Source organism: Mus musculus, chromosome 16 (assembly GCF_000001635.26).
Source record: "Mus musculus strain C57BL/6J chromosome 16, GRCm38.p6 C57BL/6J".
Taxonomy (NCBI): domain Eukaryota; kingdom Metazoa; phylum Chordata; class Mammalia; order Rodentia; family Muridae; genus Mus; species Mus musculus.
The window spans coordinates 89,222,188-89,248,454 of NC_000082.6; the positions used below are offsets into that span (position 1 = coordinate 89,222,188).

General features: G+C 36.5%; 6 protein-coding genes across 6 annotated transcripts; all 6 read left to right on the top strand.

The window, feature by feature from the left end:
* The first annotated feature begins 208 nt into the window (after positions 1-208).
* Positions 209-540, top strand: Gm34650 (predicted gene, 34650). The gene has a single exon (NM_001378662.1). The coding sequence runs from the start codon at positions 286-288 to the stop codon at positions 442-444; it is 159 nt and encodes a 52-aa protein (NP_001365591.1). The 5' UTR covers positions 209-285; the 3' UTR covers positions 445-540.
* Positions 541-4,623: 4,083 nt separating this feature from the next.
* Positions 4,624-4,916, top strand: Gm34733 (predicted gene, 34733). Its single transcript, XM_006523129.1, has one exon. It carries the CDS (start codon positions 4,698-4,700, stop codon positions 4,854-4,856), a length of 159 nt encoding a protein of 52 aa, XP_006523192.1. The 5' UTR covers positions 4,624-4,697; the 3' UTR covers positions 4,857-4,916.
* A 3,679-nt stretch (positions 4,917-8,595) lies between these two features.
* Gm34826 (predicted gene, 34826) lies at positions 8,596-8,819 on the top strand. Its single transcript, XM_006523130.1, has one exon. The coding sequence runs from the start codon at positions 8,655-8,657 to the stop codon at positions 8,817-8,819; it is 165 nt and encodes a 54-aa protein (XP_006523193.1). The 5' UTR covers positions 8,596-8,654.
* A 6,301-nt stretch (positions 8,820-15,120) lies between these two features.
* Gm52258 (predicted gene, 52258) lies at positions 15,121-15,647 on the top strand. The gene has a single exon (XM_030249385.1). It carries the CDS (start codon positions 15,219-15,221, stop codon positions 15,363-15,365), a length of 147 nt encoding a protein of 48 aa, XP_030105245.1. The 5' UTR covers positions 15,121-15,218; the 3' UTR covers positions 15,366-15,647.
* A 4,798-nt stretch (positions 15,648-20,445) lies between these two features.
* Positions 20,446-20,621, top strand: Gm35004 (predicted gene, 35004). Its single transcript, XM_006523132.1, has one exon. The coding sequence runs from the start codon at positions 20,446-20,448 to the stop codon at positions 20,590-20,592; it is 147 nt and encodes a 48-aa protein (XP_006523195.1). The 3' UTR covers positions 20,593-20,621.
* Positions 20,622-24,932: 4,311 nt separating this feature from the next.
* Positions 24,933-25,118, top strand: Gm35091 (predicted gene, 35091). Its single transcript, XM_011246166.1, has one exon. The coding sequence runs from the start codon at positions 24,933-24,935 to the stop codon at positions 25,116-25,118; it is 186 nt and encodes a 61-aa protein (XP_011244468.1).
* The last annotated feature ends 1,149 nt before the right edge of the window (positions 25,119-26,267 follow it).

Here is a 26,267-nt window from a genome sequence, read left to right on the forward strand (position 1 = left end):
CCATAATTTTAAAAATTCATCCAGAATTTCATGTGACAGCCTCATGACCTAACCTTTGGATCCTAAGATATGAGCACAATTATCTCAGCTGTGCAGCATAGTTTGACTACTAAACTATGGCACCCTGATATTTTTTGAAGAATACAAGAGATTGTGTGATGTCATAATGCCTGTGGTTTTTGCCACCAATCATCTAGGTATATAAAAGGCCCTTGGCAGTTGCTGAAACACAAACTCCAGAAACCTACTGATTAATCTTCCTCTGAACACTCCACTCCTGACAACATGTGCTACTACGGAGGATATTATGGAGGCCTGGGCTATGGTTATGGAGTCCTAGGCTGTGGTTGTGGCTGTGGCTATGGCTGTGGCTATGGTGGCTATGGATATGGCTACTGCCGTCCACTGTGTTGTAGAAGATACTGGTCCTATGGCATCTACTGAGGACATATCAAGCCTTTCTAAGGAAAAGTGTTTTCACGCCAGAAACTCAAAATATAAAAATGTATATCAAATAAATGAATAAACTCTATAAAATACTTTCTGTATGTTCTGTGCTTTGTCTTGGTCACTTTTGAGGTGGTATCTGTGGGAAAGTGTGAGTGGAGGTAAAGAGAGAAAGACATATAAGAAGATAGGCAGGAAAGAAACAAGGACAGGAAAGAGGAAGACAGGGACTTTGCGAGAAAGAAATAACTTCTTTTCAGCATTCAGATAAGGATGGGTATTTTGTTGTATTTATAACGTGACTATTATAAACAATGTGACAATAAACTTAGCAGTGTACCTATTTAATTTAGATACAGTGAGATTTGTCTCATTGTAAAAGAAGCAGTGTGACTTCTAGATCACCTGTCACTTCCCTGTACTTTTGAAAACATGCCACAAGCTCTTTTCTGTTACAGCTGCACCAAAAATCATTTCCATCAACAATATAGATGGGTGCCCTCTGTATCTGTCTTTAAGATGTCTGCTTTGGGTGTAAAGATATATCATAGACATTGGTTATTTTATTTAATTCTCCTTCATCTCTCTACATACTACCTTCCCTTATTCCTCTCTACTTTTATGTTTAATTATAATATTACATTCTTGTTTAACTATTCTATTTATATCTTCTCTTCTCCCAAAGTCTTTAGATTCATGACATATTATGCAAACACAAATAGCACACACACACACAAACACACTCCATTCAAATGTTGATTCAATATATATGGTCTAATACTTGAAGCATTTGTGTTTCTTTTAAATTTCTAAAAAAAAAAAAAGAAAAACAAAAAAAAACAAAAAAACAAAAAAAGAACAAAACAAAAAAACTTGTTTAACTGCAAAATTTTATATTAAGTAAAAATTAATTACAATGAATTTTAAACAAATTCACACTAAATCTTTCCCCTTATCATACATATCAGCCAATATTCTAATGTTGTGAAGATGTATCATGAACACATCCTAAAAAAGAAAATATTTAATAGGGATTCGTATGTAGTTTCAGAGGTGTAGCACTATTTCATCATGAAATTAAGCATGATGGCATGCAGGCAGATATAGTGATGGACAAGTAGCTGAGAATTCAAATTCTGATACTGCAAAGAACAGGAGAATGGAGTCTCTGTGTTTGAATGGTCTATTGAAACTTCAAAGCCAACATCATTAATTCAAAGTATTAAATTTAGTCTCAGATAGATTTTCAGAAAAAGCTGACACATTGTTTGCCAAAATATCACAAGAATGATCTCTATATCATTTAATTATATTCTTCTCCTCTGAAAACTCTTGAACTAGGCAGTCATAATCCACATTGCTCTTAGCACCACTATCTTCCACACTCCTACTAAGTCAGCCTAATAAGCGACTCTTAAAGCATTCACCTGTTTTGCTAATCCAAAGTCTATCATCTGTGAACATGCTCCATTTTTGGATGAGGGGCCAGATACCATTACCATGGGACAACGAAGAAGAGCAGCAGGAGCAGTGCAGTGCAGCCTGCCAATGCACAGAAGACAAGCTGCAGCTGTGTGTACTGCAGAGAACAGAGTTAGAGAAGGGACTAAAGTGTATACAGGAGTTAAGAAATTGAAAGTGGTACCTCAGGATGCTTCTCACCATGGTACCTGAGGTACCATGGTGAAGAGCAACTAGGATGATGGCATCATTTCATCCAAGCAAAAAGGGAAGACACATGACGCATATCACAGATCACAATGTTCAAACAGAGGTAGCTGCAGCCAAGGCCGTGGTTACAGGATAAAGAATTGCTTCTGCCTCTGCAGAGCATGCTCTAAGTGGAGAGAGGAATAGTCAAGTATTGGACGAAGCAAGAGTTCCAACACAAGTTCAAATGAATACCAAAGTGCCCAGTTTCTATGGCCAGTTCATGACCATATATATGGCAAGCTTTAAAGAAAGTAATAATATCCCTGGCAGTGGAGGAATGATTTATAATAATTTTGATGAATATCAGCTACCACCTATCTGTTGGATCTTCAGTTAAAGAACACAGGATCCGTTGATACATGTCACATTGAATTATAATAAGAATTAATCACTTCACCTTAAAAAGTCAAAATATCAAATGTATTCAATTTAATAGAAATAAAGCACAAAGGCAAGTTAGTGGTAAACTGCTCTTTCAAACAACTTTAAATCTCAATAAATTATTGTTTGAAAATGACTAATAAAAATCACAGAATTTCTCCCTTGGGGAAAAAAAAAGAAATTGAAAGTGGATTTGAGATATTAAATGGTGTATTTACACTATTGGTAGATTATTTGGCGTGTTGTTGTTGTTGTTGTTGTTGTTGTTGTTTAGTGTGCCCTTGTTCTTTCCAATCAAGTAAGAATGTATTCAGACTAATTTAATTCTTACAGTAACCCACAGTTGACATATTTTCAACTTTTCAAAGAGATTCTAGATTTTTAAAAAGGATTGTACATATTAAAGGTAGTGAAATTTTAATGTGTTTGAATCTATAAAACTTTTAGAATTTTAAAGTTATTTGTGTTTTTTTGTGAGGTTTTGAGGATAAATATGCAAGGAGAGTTGTGGTTTGACAGGTATATATTTCCCAGGTTGACACGGGTCAATTATACTGGAGAGTTTGTATCAATTTGACACAAACTAAAGTCCTATGATAGGATTGAATCACTTCAATATAGTTAAGAAAGTGACTTCCTTGAGGAAGTAGGCAATACTGTTGGGCATTTTATTAATTAGTTATTGATGAGAGAGAATCCAGCCCTTTCAGAGTAGTGGCAACTCTGGACTTGTAGTCCTGGATTCTATAAGAAATCAGACTACTTCATGATGAGCAAGCCTGTAAGGAGTATTCTATCATGGATCTGCAACAGATCCTGCCTCAAGAATCCTGCCCTGTTTGAATTCCTGTCTTGACTGCTTTTAATTATGAAAAGTGATGAGGAAATGTAAGCCAAATAAATGCTTTCCTCCTCAGCTTGCTTTTGGTCATGGCATTTAACCATGGCAATGAGGAATCTTAGGACACCATCTCTCTTCCCAACCAACTTTTATCTTACTATCTGTTCTCTAATTCCCCTCAATCCAATTGGTGCTGTCCAGCTTTTCTGCTAATTGAAGCATAACCTAGTATGAGGTCAGCCTAACAGAGGTGACATCAATAACACAGCCTGATCTTTAAACATGCATAAAGCACTAAAGCTGCCTTAGCTACTACTGGTCTACCTTCTTCAGTTTGCCTCATGTTGCTTAATATAATGATTAGTACATCCAGTTTCTTTGAAGAAAATAATTGGAAGAAAAATCTATGATATGGAATGACATATTTCTTTATAGATTGATTGATTAATAACACAAAAATGTGTATGTTTGATAAACCAATGTATTGATTTCATGAAATTTCCATAAAATTCCAATTTTGTTCTGAACAGAACTAGACAGCACAATCTTAATGACCATATAAATTCATAAGGTGACTGTAAGAGCAAAAACAACACTAAGCAGAAAGGGAGATGTTAGATCTACCCCAGACTCTGATCTCAAAATCTACCACAGAATCAAAGTAATAAAAACTGAAAAATAATACCAAAAACAAGCATACAGATAAGAAATTGAATAACATATCACGAGATGGAAAGAACTATGATGATCAGTAGAATTAACATAGTATAATAAAATATATAACAAAATATGCTTATATATAAATTATGTCATCAACTTATGAATAACCTAACCAATGACCAGAACATTTTTTATCAGAAATACTTAGGAAGTACATATTTATATTACAATAACAAATCAGAGCATGGAAAACAATAAGTTTTTAATATGGAGCACTACAAACACACAGACATAAAGAAGGATTTCAATTATTTCTATTATGGCACAGTAGAATTTGTGAGTATTAAATGATCTAAATATAGAAGATCCATAGTCATAGTCTTGAAAATACATCCAAATTTTCATGTTGTCTTATGATCTGACCTTGGGATCCTAACATATGAGCACAATTATCTCAGTTATGCAGTGTTGATTGGCTAGCCAAGTGTCACCCTAATATTTTTTAAAGCACATGAGAGACTAGTGTGATGTCATAATGCTTGTGGTTTTTGCCACCAATCATCCAGGTATATAAAAGGTCTTTGGCAGATGTTAAAACATCAAACTCCAGAAAACTACTGCTTAATATTCATCTGAACACTCCACTCCTGACAACATGTGTTACTACGGAGGATATTATGGAGGCCTGGGCTGTGGCTATGGTGGCCTAGGCTATGGCTATGGCTGTGGCTATGGCTGTGGCTATGGTGGCTATGGTTATGGCTGCTGCCGCCCACTGTGCTGTGGAAGATACTGGTCTTATGGCTTCTACTGAGGACATTGTGCAGACACCCAGCCTTTCTAACCAGAAGAGCTTCCAAGTATTTTCACATCAGAAACTCAAACATGTCTTCAAAAATTCTAACTTAAGAAAAAAATAATAAAAATATAATTGAAATTCAACACAGTCATCTAATTCCTCATCTGAATTTAGACCATGATCATGTTTTGTTACCTTCATCATACTCTGTAAAATGACTTTCTTTTTAATCTCAACCTATGCTTTAAAACTGTGTATCCTCAAAGAACTAAATAAATAAGCTCTATAAAATACTTCCTTTATATTCTGTGCTTTTGTCTTGGTCACTCTTGAGATGGTATCTGTGGGAAAGTGTGAGGGGAGTAAAAGAGAGGAAGATATGTACTAAGATAGGCAGGAAAAGAAACAGGTAGGGGAAAGACAAAGACAGAAAGTTCCAGGAAAGAATATATTTTTCAACATTCAGATAATGATTGATATTTTGTTGTATTTATAACGTGACCAGTATAAACAGTTGACAATAGACTTAGTAGTGTACCTGTTTCTTTAAGATTCAGTGGTTTCATCTCATTGTATAAGAAGCAGTGTGAATTCAAGATAAGCTGTCATGTCCCTGTATGTTTGAAAACATGACACATGCTATTGTTCTCATAGCTCCATCAAGTTAAAATTCCATCAACTTCTCTTGATCTTTCTTCTCTCCAATATTAATTATCTAACAGTTGTGAGCCGAAATATCATTTTGTTTTTGATTTGCATCTCAGAGATATTTCTGAAGTAGAACATTACTGTATCCATTTGTCCATCTGCATCTATGCCTTTGAAAAACATCTGTTCTAAATCTCAGCTCATTTTAGTATCCGTTTACATTCTTTTACCTTGTTAGCTTAACTATGTATAACACTCCCAATCCATAATTTTGCCTCAATCCCTTTCATGATATAGTCATTTTCTTGAATTGTATGGAACATCTTTATATACAATAGTTTTGTTGTTCAGGATTTTCTTAGCCAGATCTCTGAAAAGTTTTTTATTTCATTTTTTTTTACTCTTTTATAATATTTCTGACAAGATGTGTGTGTGTGTGTGTGTGTGTGTGTGTGTGTGTGTGTGTGTGTGTGTCTTGCATGAGTCCATGTGTATATGTATGTGTGCAGGATCATGTGTTAGGGTGTCCTTGTGGGAGGGTTTAATTTTAGAGCTTCTAACTTTTTCATTTGCTCTCCAACTTACATACTGAGGTAGAAGCATGCAGGCTGGTATCTGGGATTCTTGTTAGTATGGCTATTCATCTGATTCCACTTAATCTGCCAGGTTTAATGGTGGACTAACACCCTCTACTAGCCTTTAAGACTTCTGCTTTGGGTGTCATGATATTCTTTCATAGACACTGATCATTTTAATTCTCCTTCATCCCTCTCCACACTCCCTTTCACAACCCTCTTCAACATTCATGTCTCATGTATAATATTACTTTCATGATTCTCTACTCCATTTATAACCTCTGCTTGTCCCTCTTAGTTTCCTAAGTTGAACTCAGTTATAATTCACATTGTTCTTGGCACCAGTATCTTTGACACTCCTACAAAAGCAGCCTAATAAGTGACTCTTAAAGCATTCACCTGTTTTGCTAATCAAAATTATATTGTCTGTAAACATAATCCATGCTTAGGCCTGTCACATTAATACCCAACTCTTGACACCAACCTTTTTGGGGAGGAGAGCCTGGATCCCATTACCATCAGACAACCAAGAAAGTCAGGGGGAGCAGTGCAGTGCAGCCTGCCCATGCACAGAAGTCAAGCTGCAGCTGTGGGAACCGCAGAGAACAGAGAAAAGGGACCCAGGTATAGAAAGGAATTGAGAAAATTGAAAGTCGTTTCTGGATATTGGTCAGTGTGTTATTTATACTATTCGTAGATTATTGGGTGTTTTTTAGTGTGCTATGATTCTTCCTAATCAAGTAAGAATATATTCAGTTTAATATAATTCTTACAGTAACCCACAGCTGACATATTTTCAACTTTTCAAAGCGACTCTAGATTTTAAAAAAACATTGTACATATTAATGTTAGTGAACTTTTAATGTGTTTGAATCTGTAAAAACTTTGAGAATTTTAAAGTTATTTGTGTTTTTTGTGAGGTCTTGTGGATAAATATGCAAGAAGAGTTGTGGTTTGACAGGAATGTGTTTCTCAGGTTGACATGGGTCAATTATACTGGAGAGTTTGTATCAATTTGACACAAACTAAAATCCTATGATAGGATAAGATCACTTCATTATAGTTAAGAAAATGACTTCAATGAGGAAGTAGGCAATACTGTTGGGCATTTTATTAATTATTGATTGATGAGAGAGAACCCGGCCCTTTCAGAGTAGTGGCAACTCTGGACTTGTGGTTGTGGATGGTATAAGGAATCAGACTGAATAATTCATGGTGAGGAAGCCTGTAAGGACTATTCTACCATGGAGCTGCATCAGTTCCTGTCTCCAGAATCATGCCCTGTTTGAATTCCTGTCTTGACTTCTTTTAATTAAACATTGATGGAGAGATATAAGCCAAATTTCCTCCTCAACTTGCTTTTGGTCATGGCATGTTACCATGGCAACTAGGACCCTTACAACACCATCGCTCTAACCAACCAACTTTTATCTTACTATTTGTTGTCTAATTCCCCTCAATCCAATTGGTGCTGTCCAGCTTTTCTGCTAATTGAAGCATAACCTAGTATGAGGTCAGCCTAACAGAGGTGACATCATTAACACAGCCTGATCTTTAAACATGCAAAAAATACTAAAGCTGCCTTAGCTACTACTGCTCCACCTCCTTCAGTTTGCCTCATGTTATTTAGCATAATGATCAGTAACATCCAGTTTCTTTGAAGAAAATAATTGGAAGAAAAATCCAGGCTATGGATGACATATTTCTTTATATATTGATCAAATTACTAACACATAAATGTGCATGTTTGATAAACCAATGTATTGATTTCATGCAATTTCCACAAAATTTCCAATTTTCGTCTGAACACATCTAGACAGCACAATCCTGAAGATCACATGAATTCAGAAGGTGACTCTAAGAGTAAAAACAACAATCAGAAAGGGAGATGCTAGATTTACCATAGATTCTGATCTCAAAGTATACCACAGAATCAAAGTAATAAAAGCTGAAAAATAATACCAAAAACAAGCATACAATTGAGAAATTGAAGATCAGATCACAAGATGGAAAGAACTATGATGTTCAGTAGAATTAAATAATATAGTAAAATACATGACCAAATATGCTGATGTAGAAATTAAGTCATCAACTTACCAATAACATAACCAATGACCAAATCATTTCCATCAGAAGTACTTATGAAATACATACTAACTTTAAAAAACAAAGCAGAGCAAGGAAAACACTAAGTTTCTATTATGGAGCACTACAAACACAGAGACATGAAGAAGAAAGAGGGATTTTAATTATTTGTATTATGGTACAGTAGAATTTGTGATTATTAAATAAACTAAATATGAAATGAACCGTCTTGAAAATACATCCAAATTTTCATGTTAAGTCTCATGATCTGACCTTGGGATCCTAACATATGTGCACAATTATCTCGGTTATGCAGTGTTGATTGGCTAGGACACTGTGGCACCCTGATATTTTTAAAGCATATGAGAGACTAGAGTGATGTCATAATGCCTGTGGTTTTTGCCACCAATCATCCAGGTGTATAAAAGGCCTGTGGCAGATGTTGAAACACACACTCCAGAAACCTACTGATTAATCTTCCTCTGAACACTCCATTCCTAACAACATGTGCTACTACGGAGGGTATTATGGAGGCCTGGGCTATGGCTATGGTGGCCTTGGCTATGGATATGGCTGTGGCTGTGGCTATGGCTGTGGCTATGGTGGCTATGGTTATGGCTGCTGCCGCCCACTGTGCTGTGGAAGATACTGGTCTTATGGCTTCTATTGAGGAGATTATGCAGATACCCAGACTTTCTAACCAGAAGAGCTTCCAAATGCTTTCACACCAGAAACTCAAACGTGTCTTCAAAAATTCTAACTTTAGAACAAAATAATAAAAATATAATTGAAATTCAACATGGTCATCTAATTCCTGTTCTGACTTTGGACCATGATCATACCATGTTTTATGTTATCTTCATCATATTCTGTAAAGTGATTTAACCTGTAAATCTCAACCTATGCTTTAAAATGTATATTATGAAAGAACTAAATAAATAAACTTTATAAAAGACTTTCTGTATATTCTGTGCTTTCTCTTGGTCTCTTTTGAGGTGGTATTTGTGGGAAAGTGTGAGTGGAGAAAAAGAGAGGAAGGTATGTAAGAAGATACACAGGAAAAGAAACAGGGAGGAGAAGGAAGAGGGCAGGAACTTTCAGAGAAAGAAATACGTTTCAGCATTCTGATAAAGTTGGATATTTTGTTGTATTTTAACTTGACCATTATAAACAATGTGAGAATAAACTTAGCAGTGTATCTATGTATTTTAGATACAGTGATATTCATCTCATTGTATAAGAAGCAGTGTGATTTCTAGATCACTTGTCACTTCCCTGCATGTTTGGATACATGCCACATGCTCTTTTCTGTCACAGCTGCACCAAGTTTCAGTTCCATCAACAATAGAGATGGGTGCCCTCTTCTCTACATAATTTCTCACATTAATCTTTCTGCTCTCTAATATTAAGTTTCTAACAGTTGTGGGCTGAAATATCATCTTGTTTTTGATTTGCATCTCAGAGATATTACTGAAGTAGTACATTACTGTGATCATTTGTCCATCTGTATCAATTCCTTTGAAAAACACATATTCTAAATCTCTGCTTATTTTAGCATCACTTATATTCTTTTAGCTGGTTAGTTTAGCTATGTACATTACTCCCCACCCATATAATCACCTTACAGATATACTCATTTTCTTGATTTGTATGGAACACCTTTTTATACAGTGGTTTTGTTATTCAGAAATTTCTTAGCTGGATCCCTGAAAAGCTTTCTCTTTCAATTTTTTTTATTCTTTTGTTTATATTTCTGACATCATGTGTGTACATGTTACATGTGTCCATGTATATGTGTACAGGATCAAGTATTAGTGTGTCCTTGCAGGAAGGTTTCATTTGGAACTGTCTTAGTCAGTGTTTCTATTCCTGCACAAACATCATAGAAAGAAGGAAGTTGGGAAGGAAAGGGTTTGTTCAGCTTACACTTCCATACTGCTGTTCATCACCAAAGGATGTCAGGACTGGAACTCAAGCAGGTCAGGAAGCAGGAGCTGATGCAGAGGCCATGGAGGGATGTTTCTTACTGGCTTGCTTCCCTTGGCTTGCTCAGCCGGCTTTCTTTCAGAACCCAAGACCACCAGCCCAGAGATAGTACCACCCACAAGGGACCTTTCCCCTTGATCACTAATTGAGAATAAGCCCCACAGCTGAATTTCATGGAGGCATTTCCCCAACTTAAGCTCCTTTCTCTGTGACAACTCCAGCCTGTGTCAAGTGGACACATAAAACCCGCCAGTACAGGGGGCTTCTACATTTCTCATTTGCTCTCTACCTTAAATATTGAGGTAGAGACATGCAAGCTGGTCTCAAATTCTTGTTAGTATGGCTATTCATCTGATTCTACTTAATCTGCCAGGTTTAATGGTGGGATGACACACTCAACTCGTCTTTAAGATGTCTGCTTTGGGTGTAAAGATATTATTTTATTGTTAATTTTATTTAATTCTCCTTCATCCCTGTACACACTACTTTCCCTTATCCCTCTCTACTTTTATGTTGAATTATAATATTACATTCTTGTTTATCCATATTATTTATATCTTCTCTTCTCCCAAAGTCTTTAGTTTCATGACATATTATGCAAACACACATAGCACACATACACACACAAACACACCCCATTCAAATATTGATTCAATATATACGGCCTAATATTTGTAGCATTGGTGTTTCTTTTAAATTTCTATAAAATTGTTTAAATGCAAAAATTCTATATTAAGTAAAATAAAATTACAATGAATTTTAAACAAATTCATATCAACTCTCCTCTTATCATATATCTCAGCCAATATTCTAATGATGTGAAGACCTATCATAAAAACACCCTAAAAAGAGAAAATATCTAATTAAGATTTGTGTGTAGTTTCAGAGGTGTACCACTATTTCATCATGAAGAGAAGCATGATGGCATGCAGGGAGATATAGTGATGGACAAGTAGCTGAGAATTCAAATTCTGAAACTGTAAGCAGCATGAGAAGGGAGTCTCTGGGTTTGAATGGTCTATTGAAACTTCAAAGAAAACAGCATTAATCCAAAAGTATTAAATTTAGCCTCAGGTAGATTTTAAGAAAAGGTAGAATCATTGTTTGCCAAAACATCACAAGAACAGTCTCTAGCTCATTTAATTATATTCTTATCCTCTGAAAACTCTGGAACTAGTCAGTCATAATCCACATTGCTCTTGGCACCACTATCTTCCACACTCCTGCTAAAGCAGCCTAATAAGTGACTCTTAAAGCATTCACTTATTTTGCTAATCCAAAGTCTATAGTCTGTGAACATACCCCATGCTTAAGCCTGTCACATTCATACCCAACTCTTGATACCAATCAATTTGCAGAGAGCGGCTGGATCCCATTACCATGGGACAACCAAGAAAAACAGCAGGAACAGTGCAGTGCAGCCTGCCCATGCACAGAAGACACACTGCAGCTGTGTGTACTGCAGAGAACAGATAGAGAAAAGAGACCCAGGTGTAGAGAGGAGTTGAGAAAATTTAAATTAGATTCTAGATATTGAACAGTGCGTTACGTACACCATTGGTAGATTATTTGTCGTTTTTTAGTGTGCCTTGGTTCCTCCCAATCAAATAAGAATGTATTCAGACTAATTAATTCTTACAGTATTAATAATTATTAATAAAATAATTCCACAGTTGACATATTTTCAACTTTTCAAAGAGATTCTAGATTTTTTTTAAAAAAAAGATTGTACATAGTAATGTTAGTGAACTTTTAATGTGTTTGTATCTGTAAAAACTTTGAGAATTTTAAAGTTATTTGTGTTTTTTGTGAGGCCTTGGGGATAAATATGCAAGGAGAGTTGAGGTTTGACAGGTATGGGTCAATTATACTGGAGAGTTTGTATCAATTTGAAACAAACTAAAGTCTTATGATAGGATTGAATTACTTAACTATAGTTAAGAAAGTTACTTCCTTGAGGAAGTAGGCAATACTGTTTGGCATTTTATTAATTAGTTATTGATGAGAGAGAACCCAGCCCCTTCAGAGTAATGGCAACTCTGGACTTGTGGTCCTGGATGCTATAAGAAATCAGATTCTTGAGTCATTCATGATGAGCAAGCCTGTAAAGAGTATTCTACCATGGAGCTGCAACAGCTCCTGCCTCCAGGTTCCTGCCCTGTTTGAATTCCTGTCTTGACTTCTTCCCCCCCCCCCCCATTGGAAAGGTTTTTTTTATTAGATTATTTTCTTCATTTACAATTCAAATGTTATCCTAAAAGTCCCTTATACCCTTCCCCACCCTGCTCTCCAACCCACCCACTCCTGCTTCTTGGCCCTGGTATTCCCCTGTATCAGGGCATAAAATCTTTGCAAGCTCAAGGGCCTCTCCTCCTAATGATGGCCGACCAGGCCATCTTCTGTTACATATGCAGCTAGAGACACGAGCTCAGGGGGTACTAGTTAGTTCATATTGTTGTTCATCCTATAAGGTTACAGACCCCTTTAGCTCCTTGGGTACTTTCTCTAGCTCCTCCTTTGGGGGGGCATGTGTTCCATCCAATAGATGACTCTGAGCATCCACTTCTGTATTTGCCAGGCACTGGCATAGCCTCACAAGAGTTAGCTGTATCAGGGTCCTGTCAGCAAAATCTTGCTGGGGTATGTAATTGTGTCTGCATTTGGTGGTTTATTATGGCATGGATCCCCCAATGGGGCAGTCTCTGCATGGTCATTCCTTCTGTCTCATCTCCAAACTTGGTCTCTGTAATTCCTTACATGGGTATGTTGTTCCCCATTCTAAAGAGGGACGAAGTATACAAACTTTGGTATTCCTTCTTCTTGAGTTTCATGTGTTTTGCAAATTGTATCTTGGGTATTCTAAGTTTCTGGGATCTTTTAATTATGAACAGTGATGGGGAAATATAAGCCAAATTAACCTTTCCCTCCTCAGCTTGCTTTTGGTCATGGCATTTTACCATGGCAATGAGGACTCTTACGACACCATCGCTCTTCCCAACCAACTTTTTTTTTTAATATTTTTTATTACGTATTTTACTCAATTAAATTTCCAATGCTATCCCAAAAGTCCCCCATACCCTCACCCCCCCCAACTCCTCTACCCACCCATTCACACTTTTTGGCCCTGGCATTCCCCTGTACTGGGGCATATAAAGTTTGCCTGACCAATGGGCCTCTCTTTCCAGTGATGGCCGACTAGGCCATCTTTTGATACATATGCAGCTAGAGTCAAGAGCTCCGGGGTACTGGTTAGTTCATAATTTTGTTGCACCTACAGGGTTGCAGATCTCTTTAGCTCCTTGGATACTTTCTCTAGCTCCTCCATTGGGGGCCCTGTGATCCATCCAATAGTTGACTGTGAGCATCTACTTCTGTGTTTGCTAGGCCCCGGCCTAGTCTCACAAGAGACAGCTATATCTGGGTCCTTTCAGCAAACACTTGCTAGCTTATGCAATGGTATCATCGTTTGGAGGCTAATTATGGCAGCCTTATTTATAATAGCCAGAAGCTGGAAAGAACCCAGATGCCCCTCAACAGAGGAATGGATACAAAAAATGTGGTACATTTACACAATGGAGTACTATTCAGCTATTAAAAGGAATGAATTTATGAAATTCCTAGGCAAATGGATGGACCTGGAGGGCATCATCCTGAGTGAGGTAACACAATCACAAAAGAACTCAAATGATATGTTCTCACTGATAAGTGGATATTAGTCCAGAAACTTAGTATAGCCAGATATAAGATACAATTTGCAAAACACATGAAACTGAAGAAAAACAAAGACCAAAGTGTGGACACTTTGCCCCTTCTTAGAATTGGAAACAGTCACCCATGGAAGGAGTTACAGAGACAAAGTTTGGAGCTAAGACAAAAGGATGGACCATCTAGAGACTCCCAACCAACTTTTATCTGACTATTTGTTGTCTAATTCTCCTCAATCCATTTGGTGTTGTCCAGTTTTTCTGCTAATGGAAGGATAACCTAGCATGAGGTCAGCCTAACAGAGGTGACATCATAAACACAGCCTGATCTTTAAACATGCATAAAATACTAAAGCTACCTTAGCTACTACTGGTCTAACTTCTTCTGTTGACATCATGTTAATTAACATAATGATCAGTAACATCCACTTTCTTTGAAGGAAATCTAGGATATGGAATGAACATCCTGTTTATAGATTGGTTGAATTACTAACAAAAATAATGAGCATGTTTGAAAAAAACAATGTATAGATTTCATGCAATTTCCATTAAAATTCCAATTTTTTTCTCAACAGAACTAGACAACACAATCCTAATGACCATATGAATGCAGACGGTGACTCTAAGAGCAAAAACAACACTAAGCAGAAAGAGAGATGTTAGATCTACCACAGAATCTGATCTCAAAATATACCCAAAAAAACCAAGTAATAAAAACTGAAAATTGATAGCCAAAACAGGCATACAAATAAGAAATTCAAAAACATATGACAAGATGAAAAGATCTACTATGTTCACAGATCAGTAAAATTAAAACACCATAGAAAAATGTATGACAGAACATGATTATGTGAATATTAATTCATCAAATTACCAATAACATAACCAATGACCAGAACATTTTTATCAGGAATACATATAAATACATATTTATTACATAATAGCAAAGCAAAGCAAGGAAAACCAAAGCATATTTCTCAGTATGGAGCACTAGAAAACACACAGACATAAAGAAGAGAGAAAGATTTCAATGATTTTTACTGTGGCACAGTAGAGATCCATGAGTATTAAATAAACTAAATATGGATCGATCCTAGTCTTGACAATACATCCAGAATTTCATGGTAAAGCCTCATGATCTGACTTTGGGATCCTAAGATACGAGCACAATTATCTCAGTTATGCAGCATAGTTTGGCCAGTAAATTATGGCACCATGATATTTTTTTTGAAGCATTCGAGAGAATTGTGTGATGTCATAATGCCTGTGGTTTTTGCCAGCAATCATCCAGGTGTATAAAAGGCCTGTGGCAGATGTTGAAAAACAAACTCCAGAAACCTACTGCTTAATCTTCCTCTGAACACTCCACTCCTGACAACATGTGCTACTACAGAGGATATTATGGAGGTCTGGGCTATGGCTATGGTGGCCTTGGCTATGGATATGGCTGTGGCTATGGTGGCTATGGTTATGGCTGCTGCCGCCCACTGTGCTGTGGAAGATACTGGTCTTATGGCTTCTACTGAGGACATTGTGCAGCAACCAAACCTTTCTAACCAGAAGAGCTTCCAAGTCGTTTTACACCAAGAACACACCAATGTCTTCAAAATGTATAACTTCAGGACAAAATATGTAAAATACAATTGAAGTACAACACAGTCACCTAATTCCTCGTCTGAATTTGGACCATGATTGTGTTTTATGTTATCTTCATCGTACTCTGTAAAATGATTTTAAATATGACTCTCAACTTATGCTTCAAAAATGTGTGTCATCAAATAACTAAATGAATAAACCATACAAAACGCTTTCTGTATATTCTGTGCTTTTGGCTTGGTTATATGTGAGGTGATGTTGCTGGGAAAGTGTGAGGGGAGTAAAAGAGAGGAAGATATACAGGAAAAGAAATGGAGGGGAAAGAGGACGACAGGGACTTCTAGAGAAAGAAATACTTTTCAGCATTCAGATAACGATGGATATTTTGTTGTATTTATAACTTGACCATTATAAACAATGTGACAATAAACTTAGCAGAGTATCTATTTATTTTAGATACAGTTAGATTTGTCTCATTGTATAAGAAGGAGTGTGACTTCTAGATCTCCTGTCACTTCCCTGTATATTTGGAAACATGCCACATGCTCTTTTCTATCACAGCTGCACCAAGTTTTATTTCCATCAGCAATAGAGATGGGTGCCCTATTCTCTACATAATATGTAACATTCATCTTTATACTCTATGAGATTAATTTTCTAATAGTTTTAGGCTTAAATATCATCTTGGTTTTCTTTATGAGAAAATTTCCTTTTATTAGATATTTTCTTTATTTATATTTCAAATGTTATCCCCTTTTCTAGTTTCCTCTCTGAAAATGCTCTAAATCCTCCCCATGCCCTGCTCCTCTGCCCACTCACACCCACTTCTTGGCCCTATCATTCCTCTGTATAGGGGCTTATAAAGTTTGCAAGACCAAGGAGCCTCTCTTCCCAATGATTGCTGACTAGGACATCTTCTGATACATATGCAGCTAGAGACACAAGCTCTGGGGGCTACAGGATAGTTCATATTGTTGTTCCACCTATAGGGTTGCATACCCCTTCAGCTCCTTGGGTACTTTCTATAGCTTCTCCACTGGGGACCCTGTGTTCCATCCAATAGCTGACTGTGAGCATCCACTTCTGTGTTTGCCAGGCACAGGCTTAGCCTCACAAGAGATAGCAATATCAAGGTCCCTTCAGCAAAATCTTGCTGGCATATGCAATAGTGTCTGTGTTTGGTGACTGATTATGGGATGGACCCCCGGGTGGGGCAGTGTCTGGATGGTCCATCCTTTCATCTCAGCTAAAACCTTTGTCTCTGTAACTCCTTCCATGGGTGTTTTGTTCCCAATTCTAAGAAGGGGTGAATTGTCTACACTTTGCTCTTCTGTCTTCTTGAGTTTCATGTGTTTTGCAAGTTGTATCTTGGTTATTCTAAGTTTCTGGGCTAAAAGCCACTTATTAGTGAGTGCTTATCATGTGAGTTCTTTTGTGATTTAGTTACCTCACTCAGGATGATACCAAATCCATCCATTAGCCTAAGAATTTCATAAACTCGTTGTTTTTAATAGCTGAGTAGTACTCCATTGTGTAAATGTACCACATTCTCTGTATCCATTCTTCTGTTGAGGGACATCTGGGTTCTTTCCAGCTTCTGGCTATTATAAGTAAGGTTGCTATGAACATAGTGGAGCATGTGTTCTTATTACAAGTTGGAATATCTTCTGGATGTATGCCCAGGAGAGGTATTGCTGGATCCTCCAGTAGTACTATGTCCAATTTTCTGAGGAACCGCCAGACTGATTTCCAGAGTGGTTGTACCAGCTCGAAATCCCACCAGCAATGGAGAAGTGTTCCTCCTTCTCAACATCCTCGCTAGCATCTGCTATCACATGAATTTTTGATCTTAGCCATTCTGACAGGTGTGAGGTGGAATCTCAGGATTGTTTTGATTTGCATTTCCCTGATGATTAAGGATGTTGAACACTTTTTCAGGTGCTTCTCAGCCATTCGGTATTCTTCAGGTAAGAAATCTTTGTTTAGCTCTAAGCCCCATTTTTTAATGGGGTTATTTGATTTTCTGGAGTCCATCTTCTTGAGTTCTTTATATATATTGGATATTAGTCCCCTATCTGATTTAGAATAGGTAGAAATCCTTTCCCAATCTGTTGGTGGCCTTTTTGTCTTATTGACAGTGTCTTTTGCCTTACAGAAGCTTTGCAATTTTATCAGGTCCCATTTGTCAATTCTGGCTTACAGCACAAGCCATTACTATTCTATTCAGGAATTTTCCCCTGTGCCCATATCTTTGAGGCTTTTCCCCACTTTCTCCTCTATAAGTTTCAGTGTCTCTGGTTTTATGTGGAGTTCCTTGATACACTTAGACTTGACCTTAGTACAAGCAGATAAGAATGGATAAATTTGCATTCTTCTGCATGATAACCACCAGTTGTGCCAGCACCATTCAATAAAGTACTTGAAGTCCTAGCCAGAGCAATTCAACAACAAAAGGACATCAAGGGTATACAAATTGGAAAGGAAGAATTCCAAATATCACTATTTGCAGATGATATGATAGTATATGTAAGTGACCCTAAAAATTCCACCAGAGAACTCCTAAACCTGATAAACAGTTTCAGTGTAGTAGCTGGATATAAAATTAACTCAAACAAATCAGTGGCCTTTCTCTACACAAAGGATAAACAGGCTGAGAAAAAAATCAGGGAAACAACACCTTTCACAATAGTCACAAATAATATAAAATACCTTGGTGTGACTCTAACTAAAGAAGTGAAAGATCTGCATGATAAGAACTTCAAGTCTCTGAAGAAAGAAATCAAAGAGGATCTCAGAAGATGGAAAGATCTCCCATGCTCATGGATTGGCAGGATCAATATAGTAAACATGGCTATCTTGCCAAAAGCAATCTACAGATTCAATGCAATCCCCATCAAAATTCCAACTCGATTCTTCACTGAGTTAGCAAGGGCAATTTGCAAATTCATCTGGAATAATAAAAAACCTAGGATAGCAAAAACTCTTCTCAATGATAAAAGAATCGCTGGTGGAAATACCAAGCCTGACCTAAGCTGTACTACAGAGCAATTGTGATAAAAACTGCATGGTACTGGTATAGCGACAGACAAGTAGACCAATGGAACAGAATTGAAGACCCAGAAATGAACCCACACACCTATGGTCATTTGATCTTTGACAAGGGAGCTAAAACCTTCCAGTGGAAAAAAGACAGTATTTTCAACAAATGGTTAGTGAAATTTTAAGGTGTTTGAATCTATAAACACATTGAGAATTTAAAACTTATTTGTGTTTTTTTGTGAGGCTTTGGGGATAAATATGCAAGAAGAGTTGTGATTTGACAGGTATATGTTTTTCAGGTTGACATGGGTTAATTATACTGGAGAGTTTGTATCAATTTGACACAAACTAAAATCCTATGATAGGATAAGATCACTTCATTATAGTTAAGAAAGTGACTTCAATGAGGAAGTAGGCAATACTGTTGGGCATTTAATTATTGATTAATGAGAGAGAACCCGGCCCTTTCAGAGTTTTGGCAACTCTGGACTTGTGGTCCTGGATGCTATAAGGAATTAGACTGAATAATTCCTGGTGAGGAAGTGTGTAAGGACTATTCTAGCATGGAGCTACATCAGTTCCTGCCTCCAGAATCATGCCCAGTTTCAATTCCTGTCTTGACTTCTTTTAATTATGAACATTGATAGAGAAATATAAGCCAAATTTCCTCTTCAGCTTGCTTTTGGTCATGGCATTTTACCATAGCAATGAGAACCCTTATGATACCATCGCTCTTCCCAACAACTTTATCTTACTATTTGTTGTCTAATTCACCTCAATCCAATTGGTGCTGTCCAGCTTTTCTGCTAATTGAAGCATAATCTAGTATGAGGTCAGCCTAACAGAGGTGACATCAGTAACACAGCCTGATCTTTAAACATGCATAAAGCACTAAATGCACCTTAGCTACTACTGGTCTACCTTCTGCAGTTTGCCCCCTGTTGCTAAACATAATTATTAGTAACATCCAGTTTCTTGGAAGAAAATAATTTGAAGAAAAACTAGGATATGGAATGTAATATCTTGTTTATAGATCGGTCGAATTACTAAACAAAAAATGAGTTTTTTGATAAACCAATGTATAGATTTCATGCAATTTCCATAAGAATTCCAATTTTGATCTGAACAGATCTAGACAGTACAATCTTTTTTTTTCTTTTTTTTTAATTAGGTATTTTCCTCATTTACATGACAGTACAATCTTGATGATCACATCAATGCAGACGGTGACTCTAGAGCAAAAACAACACTAAAAAGAAAGGAGATGCTAGATCTACCACAGAAGCTGATCTCAAAATATACCACAGAATCAAAGTAATAAAAACTGAAAAATAATAGCAAAAAGAAGCATACAAATGAGAAATTGAAGAACATATCACAAGATGAAAAGATCTATGATGCTCAGTAGAATTAACATAATAGGTTAAAATACATTACAAAATTAACTTATGTATATATTAAATCATCAACTTACCAATAATATAACCAATGATGGGATCATTTTTATCAAAAATACATAAGAAATATATATTTATTTTACAATAACAAATCAGAGCATGGAAAACAATAAGTTTTTAGTATGGAGCACTACAAAACGCACAAACATAAAGAAGAGGGAGGGATTTCAATGATTTGTATTATGGCACAGTAGAATTTGTGTGCATTAAATAAACTAAATATAGACAGACCCACAATTTGAAAATACATCCAAATTTTCATGTTGTCTCATGATCTGACCTTGGGATTCTAAAGATATGAGCACAATTATCTCAGTTATGCAGCATAGTTTGGCCAGTAAACTATGGCACCCTGATATTTTTTGAAATATATGAGAGACTTGGGTGATGTCATTATGCCTGTGGTTTTTGCTGCCAATCATCCAGGTATATAAAAGGCCTGTGGCAGATGTTGAAACACACACTCCAGAAACCTACTGCTTAATCTTCCTCTGAACACTCCACTCCTGACAACATGTGCTACTACGGAGGATATTATGGAGGCCTGGGCTATGGCTATGGAGGCCTAGGCTATGGCTATGGCTGTGGCTATGGTGGATATGGTTATGGCTGCTGCCGCCCACTGTGCTGTGGAAGATACTGGTCTTATGGCTTCTACTGAGGACCTTATGTAGAGACCCAGCCTTTCTAACCAGAAGTGTTTCCAAGTGTTTTCACACCTGAAACTCAAACATGTCTTCAAAAATTTCAACTATAAAATAAAATATTTAAAATATTATTGAAATTTAACACAGTCTTCTAATTCCTCATCTAAGTTTGGACCATGATCATGTTTTATGTTATCTTCATCATAGTCTGTAAAGTGATTTTAAATATGACTCTCAACATATGTTTCAAAAAAATGCACACCATCAAAAACTAACTAAATAAACTCTATAAAATACTTTCTGTATATTCTGTGCTTTTGTCTTGGTCACTTTTGAGGTGGTATCTGTGGGAAAGAGTGAGTGGGGAAAAAGAGAGGAAGAAATGTAAGAAGATGGGCAGGAAAGAAACAGGAAGAGGAAAGAGGATGACAGAAAGTTCAAGGAAGGAAATACATATTTTCAGCATTCACATGAGGATTGATATTTTGTTGTATTTATAAAGTGACCATTATAAACCATGTGACAATCAACTTAGTAGTGTACCCATTTCTTAAGATTCAGTGGTTTCATCTAAGAAGCAATGTGAATTCAAGATAAGCTGTCACAACCCTGTGTGTTTGCAAACATGATACATGCTATTTTTTTCATAGCTACATCAAGTTAAATTTCCATCAACAATTCAGAAGGGTGCCTTCTTCTATTGATCTTTCTTCTCTCCAGTATTAACTCTCTAAGAGTTTTGGGCTGAAATATCATCTTGTTTTTTAATTGCATCTCAGAGATATTAGTGAAGTAGAACATTACTCTGTTCATTTGTCCACCTGTAACTTTGCCTTTGAAAAACACCTGTTCAAAATCTCAGCTTATTTGTCCATCCACTTATATGCTTTTACTTGGTTAGCTTAGCTATGTACAACACTCCCAACCCATATTTTTGCATTAATACCTCTCATGATATAGTCATTTTCTTGATGTGTATAGAACATATTTTTATACAATGGTTTTGTTTAAGGAACTTTCTTAGCTTGATCTGTGAAAAGTTTTTTATTTAATTGTTTTTTACTCATTTGTTTTATTTCTGAAATCGTGTGTGTGTGTTGCATGAGACCATGTGTATATGTATGTGTACAGGAACATGTGTTAGGGTGTTCTTGTGGGGGGGTGGAGCTTCTATAGCTTTCATTTGCTCTCCAACTTACATATTGAGGTAGAAGCATTCAGTGTGGTATCTGGAATCTTGTTAGTCTAAATATCCACCTGATTCCACTTAATCTGTCAGGTTGCATGGTGAACTAATACCCTCTACTTTATCTGCTTTAGGTGTCATGATATTCTTTCATAGACACTGATCATTTTAATTTCCTTCATCCCTCTCCACACTCCCTTCCACAACCCCTCTTCAACCTTCATGTCTCATGCATAATATTACTTTCATGACTCTTTATTCCATGTTAACTTCTGCTGGTGCCTTTTAGTTTCCTGGGATATTGTGCAAACACACATAGCCCACACACACAAACATACACACATACACACAATTCAAATGTTGGTTCTATATATGACATAAGCATTGAAATATTTTTCTTACTTTTAAATATTACAATAAAAAATTTTTAAATGTAAAAGTTCTGTATTAAGTGAAAAATAATTACAATGAGTTTTGGACACGCTCATCTCAATTTTATCCCTTATCATACACACATCTCAGTCAATGTTCTATAACTATGAAGATATATCAAGACCATATCCTTAAAAAAATTTTCATTGGGACTTGTGTGTAGTTCCTAGGTGTAGGCCTTTTTCATCATGAACAGAAACATGATAGCATGCAGGTAGTCATAGTGATGGAGAAGTAGCCGAAAATTCTAAATCTGGATCTGCAGGCAGCAGGAGAAGGGACACTGTAGGTTTCGCATGGACTATTGAAACTTCAAAGCCAACACCACTAATCCAATAGTGTTATATTTCATCTAGTCTTAGGTAGATTTTTCAGAAAAGGCAGATATATCGTTTGCCAAAATATTACAAGAACAGTCTCTAGCTCATTTAATTATATTCTTCTCCTCTGAAAACTCTTGAACTAGGCAGTCATAATCCACATTGTTCTTGGCACCACTATCTTCCACACTCCTGCTAAAGCAGCCTAATGAGGGTCTTTTAAAGCATTCGCCTGTTTTGCAAATCCAAAGTCTATAAACATGCTCCATGCTTAGGTCTGTTACATTAATATCCATCTCTGGATACAAAATTTTTGGGAGGGAAAGGCATGGAATACATTACCATGGGACAAGCAAGAAGAGCAGCAGGAGCAGTGTAGTGCAGCCTGCCCACGCACAGAAGACAAGCTGCAGCTAAGTGTGCTCCAGAGAGTAAAGGAAGAGAAGGGACTCAGATATTTAGAGGAGCTGAGAAGATTAAAGGTGAATTCTAGGCATTGTATAGTATGTTATTTACACTGTTGATAGATTATTTTGCTTTTTTAAGTGTGCCCTGGTTCATCCAATTGAAGTAAAAATGTATTCAGATTAATTTAATTCTTATACTGACCCACACTTGACATATTTTAAACTTTTCAAAAGGAATCTGAATTTTAAAAATGTTGTATATATATTGCAGCTACTGAACTTTTAATGTGTTTGCATCTCTAAAAACACTGAAAATTTTAAGGTTATTTTTGGGGTTTTTTTTGTGAGATCTGGAGAATAAATATGAAAGGAGTGTTTGTGGTTAAAAGTGTTTGTCATGTTGATATGGGACAATGGAGATTTGACACAACCTAAAGTCCTATGATAGGAGTGAATCACTTTATCATACTTATGAAACTTACACCCTAAAATGGGGAAGTAGGCAAGCTTGTAGGACACTTTATTAATTAGTTATTGATGAGAGAGTACCTGGCCCTTTCAGAGTAGTGCCAACTTGAACTCATGGTCATGGATGATATAAGAACTCGTGTTGAGGAATACAAGATGAGCAAGCCTGTAAGGAATACTCAACCATAGTCAGTGTCAGCTCCTGCCTCCAGGTTCCTGCTCTGTTTGAATTCTTGTCCTGACATCCTTCAGTGATGAACAGTGATGGTCAAGTATAAGCCAAATAAACCCTTTCCTCCTCAGCATGGTTTTGGTCATGGCATGTTACCATGGCAACGAGGACTCTTAAGACTCCATCTCTCTTTCCAATCAACTTTATAGTACTATTTGTTGTCTAATTCCCCTCAATCCAATTGGTGTTGTCCATCTTTTCTGCTAATTGAAGGATAACCTAGTATGAGGTCAGCCTAACAGAGGTGACATCAGTAACACAGCCTGATCTTTAAACATGCATAAAATACTAAAGCTGCCTTAGCTACTACTGCTCCACCTTCCTCAGTTTGCCTCATGTTATTTAGCATAATGATCAGTAACATCCTGTTTCTTTGAAGAAAATTATTTGAAGAAAATACTATGATATACAATGACACATCCTATTTATAGATTGGTAAAATTACTAACAAGAAATTGAGTGTGTTAGATAAACCAATATATAAATTTCATGAAATTTGTATAAAAATTCCAATTTTATTCTGAAGTAGACAGCACACTCCTAATGGTCATATGAATGCAGGTGACTCTAAGAGCAAAAACAGCACTAAGCAGAAAGGGAGATGCTAGGTCTACCACAAAATCCGATCTCAAAATATACACCACAGGCTCAAAGCAATAAAAACTGAAAAATAATAGCAAAAACAGACATACAAATGAAAAATTAAAGAACATATCATAAGATGGAAAGATCTATTATTCTCATAAATCAGTAGAATTAGCTTACCATAGTAAAATTATGTGACAAAATATGCTTATGTATATAATAAGGGTCATTAACTTACCCACAACATAAAAAAATGACCAGAGCATTTCTTATCTGATGATTGAAATTCATATTTATTTTAGAATAATAAGGCAAAGCAAGGAAAACAAAAAGATATTTTCAGTATGGAGCACTGCAAACTACACAGACATAAGGAGGAGAGAGATTTCAGTGATTTGTACTGTGGCACCGTAGACATTGATGAGTATTCAATAAACTAAAGATAGAATGAAACTAGATCCAGATTTTCATGATAAAGCCTGAAGATCTGACCTTTGGATCCTAAGGTATGAGCACAATTATCTCAGTTATGCAGTGTTGTTGGCCAGTAAACTGTGGCACCCTGATGTTTTCTGAAGCACAGTAGAGACTCGTGTGATGTCATAAGGCCTGTGGGTTTTGTTAACAAACATCCAGGTGTATGAAAGGTCCTTGGCAGGTGGTTGCATTCAGACTCCAGAAACCTACTGCTTGATCTCCCTCTGAACACTCCACTCCTGACACCATGTGTTACTATGGAAGCTACTATAGAGGCCTAGGCTATGGCTACGGCTGTGGCTATGGCTATGGCTGTGACTGTGGCTGTGGCTATGGCTGTGGCTGTGGCTGTGGCTGTGGCTATGGTGGCTATGGTTATGGCTGCTGCCGCCCACTGTGCTGTAGAAGATACTGGTCCTGTGGCTTCTACTGAGGACATTATGCAGAGACCCAGCCTTTCTAGCCTGAAGGGCTTCCAAGGATTTCCAGACCGGGAATTCAAACACATCTTCAAAAAATTTAACTTTAGGACAAAATATATAAAATATGATTGAAATTCAACATGGCCATCTAATTCCTCATCTGAATTTAGACTATGATGATGCTTTGTTATCTTCATCAATGTTTATAAATTTAACTCTTGCCCAATGCTTTAAAATGATATTGTGTATCATCAAACAATTAAGTAAATAAACTACAAATTAATTTTTGTATGTTCTGTGCTTTTGTACCTGATTGGTCATGTGTCGAGGTAGTAATGGGAATGTGTGAGGGGAGTGAAAATAAGGAAGATATTTGAGGAGACAGACATGGAGAAGAAAAGGGGAGGGAAATATGGAAGGGGAGAGGATGTTAGAGAGAGAAGGAAACAATTATTGCCAGTGTTCAAATACAGATGTTCATTTTCTTGTATTTATAACATGACTATTATAAAGATTGTAACAATAACCTTGGTAGGGTACATAGTTCTTTAAGATTCACTGATTTTCATCTCATTGTATTAGAAGCAGTGTAACATTTAGATCATGTCACTTCTCTGTGTGTTTGGAAACATGGCACATGATACTTTTCTCATAGCTACACCAAGTTACATTTCTATCAACAATTGAGAAGGGTGCCCTCTTCTATTGATCTTTTCCTCTCCAATACTAATTATCTAACAGTTGTAGATTGAAATGTCATCTTGTTTTTAGTCATATCTCTGAGATATTAGTGAAGTAGAACACTATTATGTTCAGTTGTCCATCTGTATCTATTCCTTTGAAAATCACCTGTTCTAAATCTCTACTTATTTTAGCATCCATTTATATTCATTTGCCTGCATAGCTTAGTTATGTATATCACTCTCCACTCATATTTCTGCATCAATCACCTTCCTGATATACTCATTTTCATTTGTGTGACACTTTTTTTTTTTACACAGTGTTTTTTGTTGTTCAGAACTTTCTTAGACGGATCTCTGAAAAGTTTTCTCTTTCAAACTTTTTTTATTCTTTTGTTCATATTTCTGAGTTCTTGTGTGTGTATGTGTGTATCTTTCATGTGTTCATGTGAGCATGTATGTGTGCATGATCATTTGCAG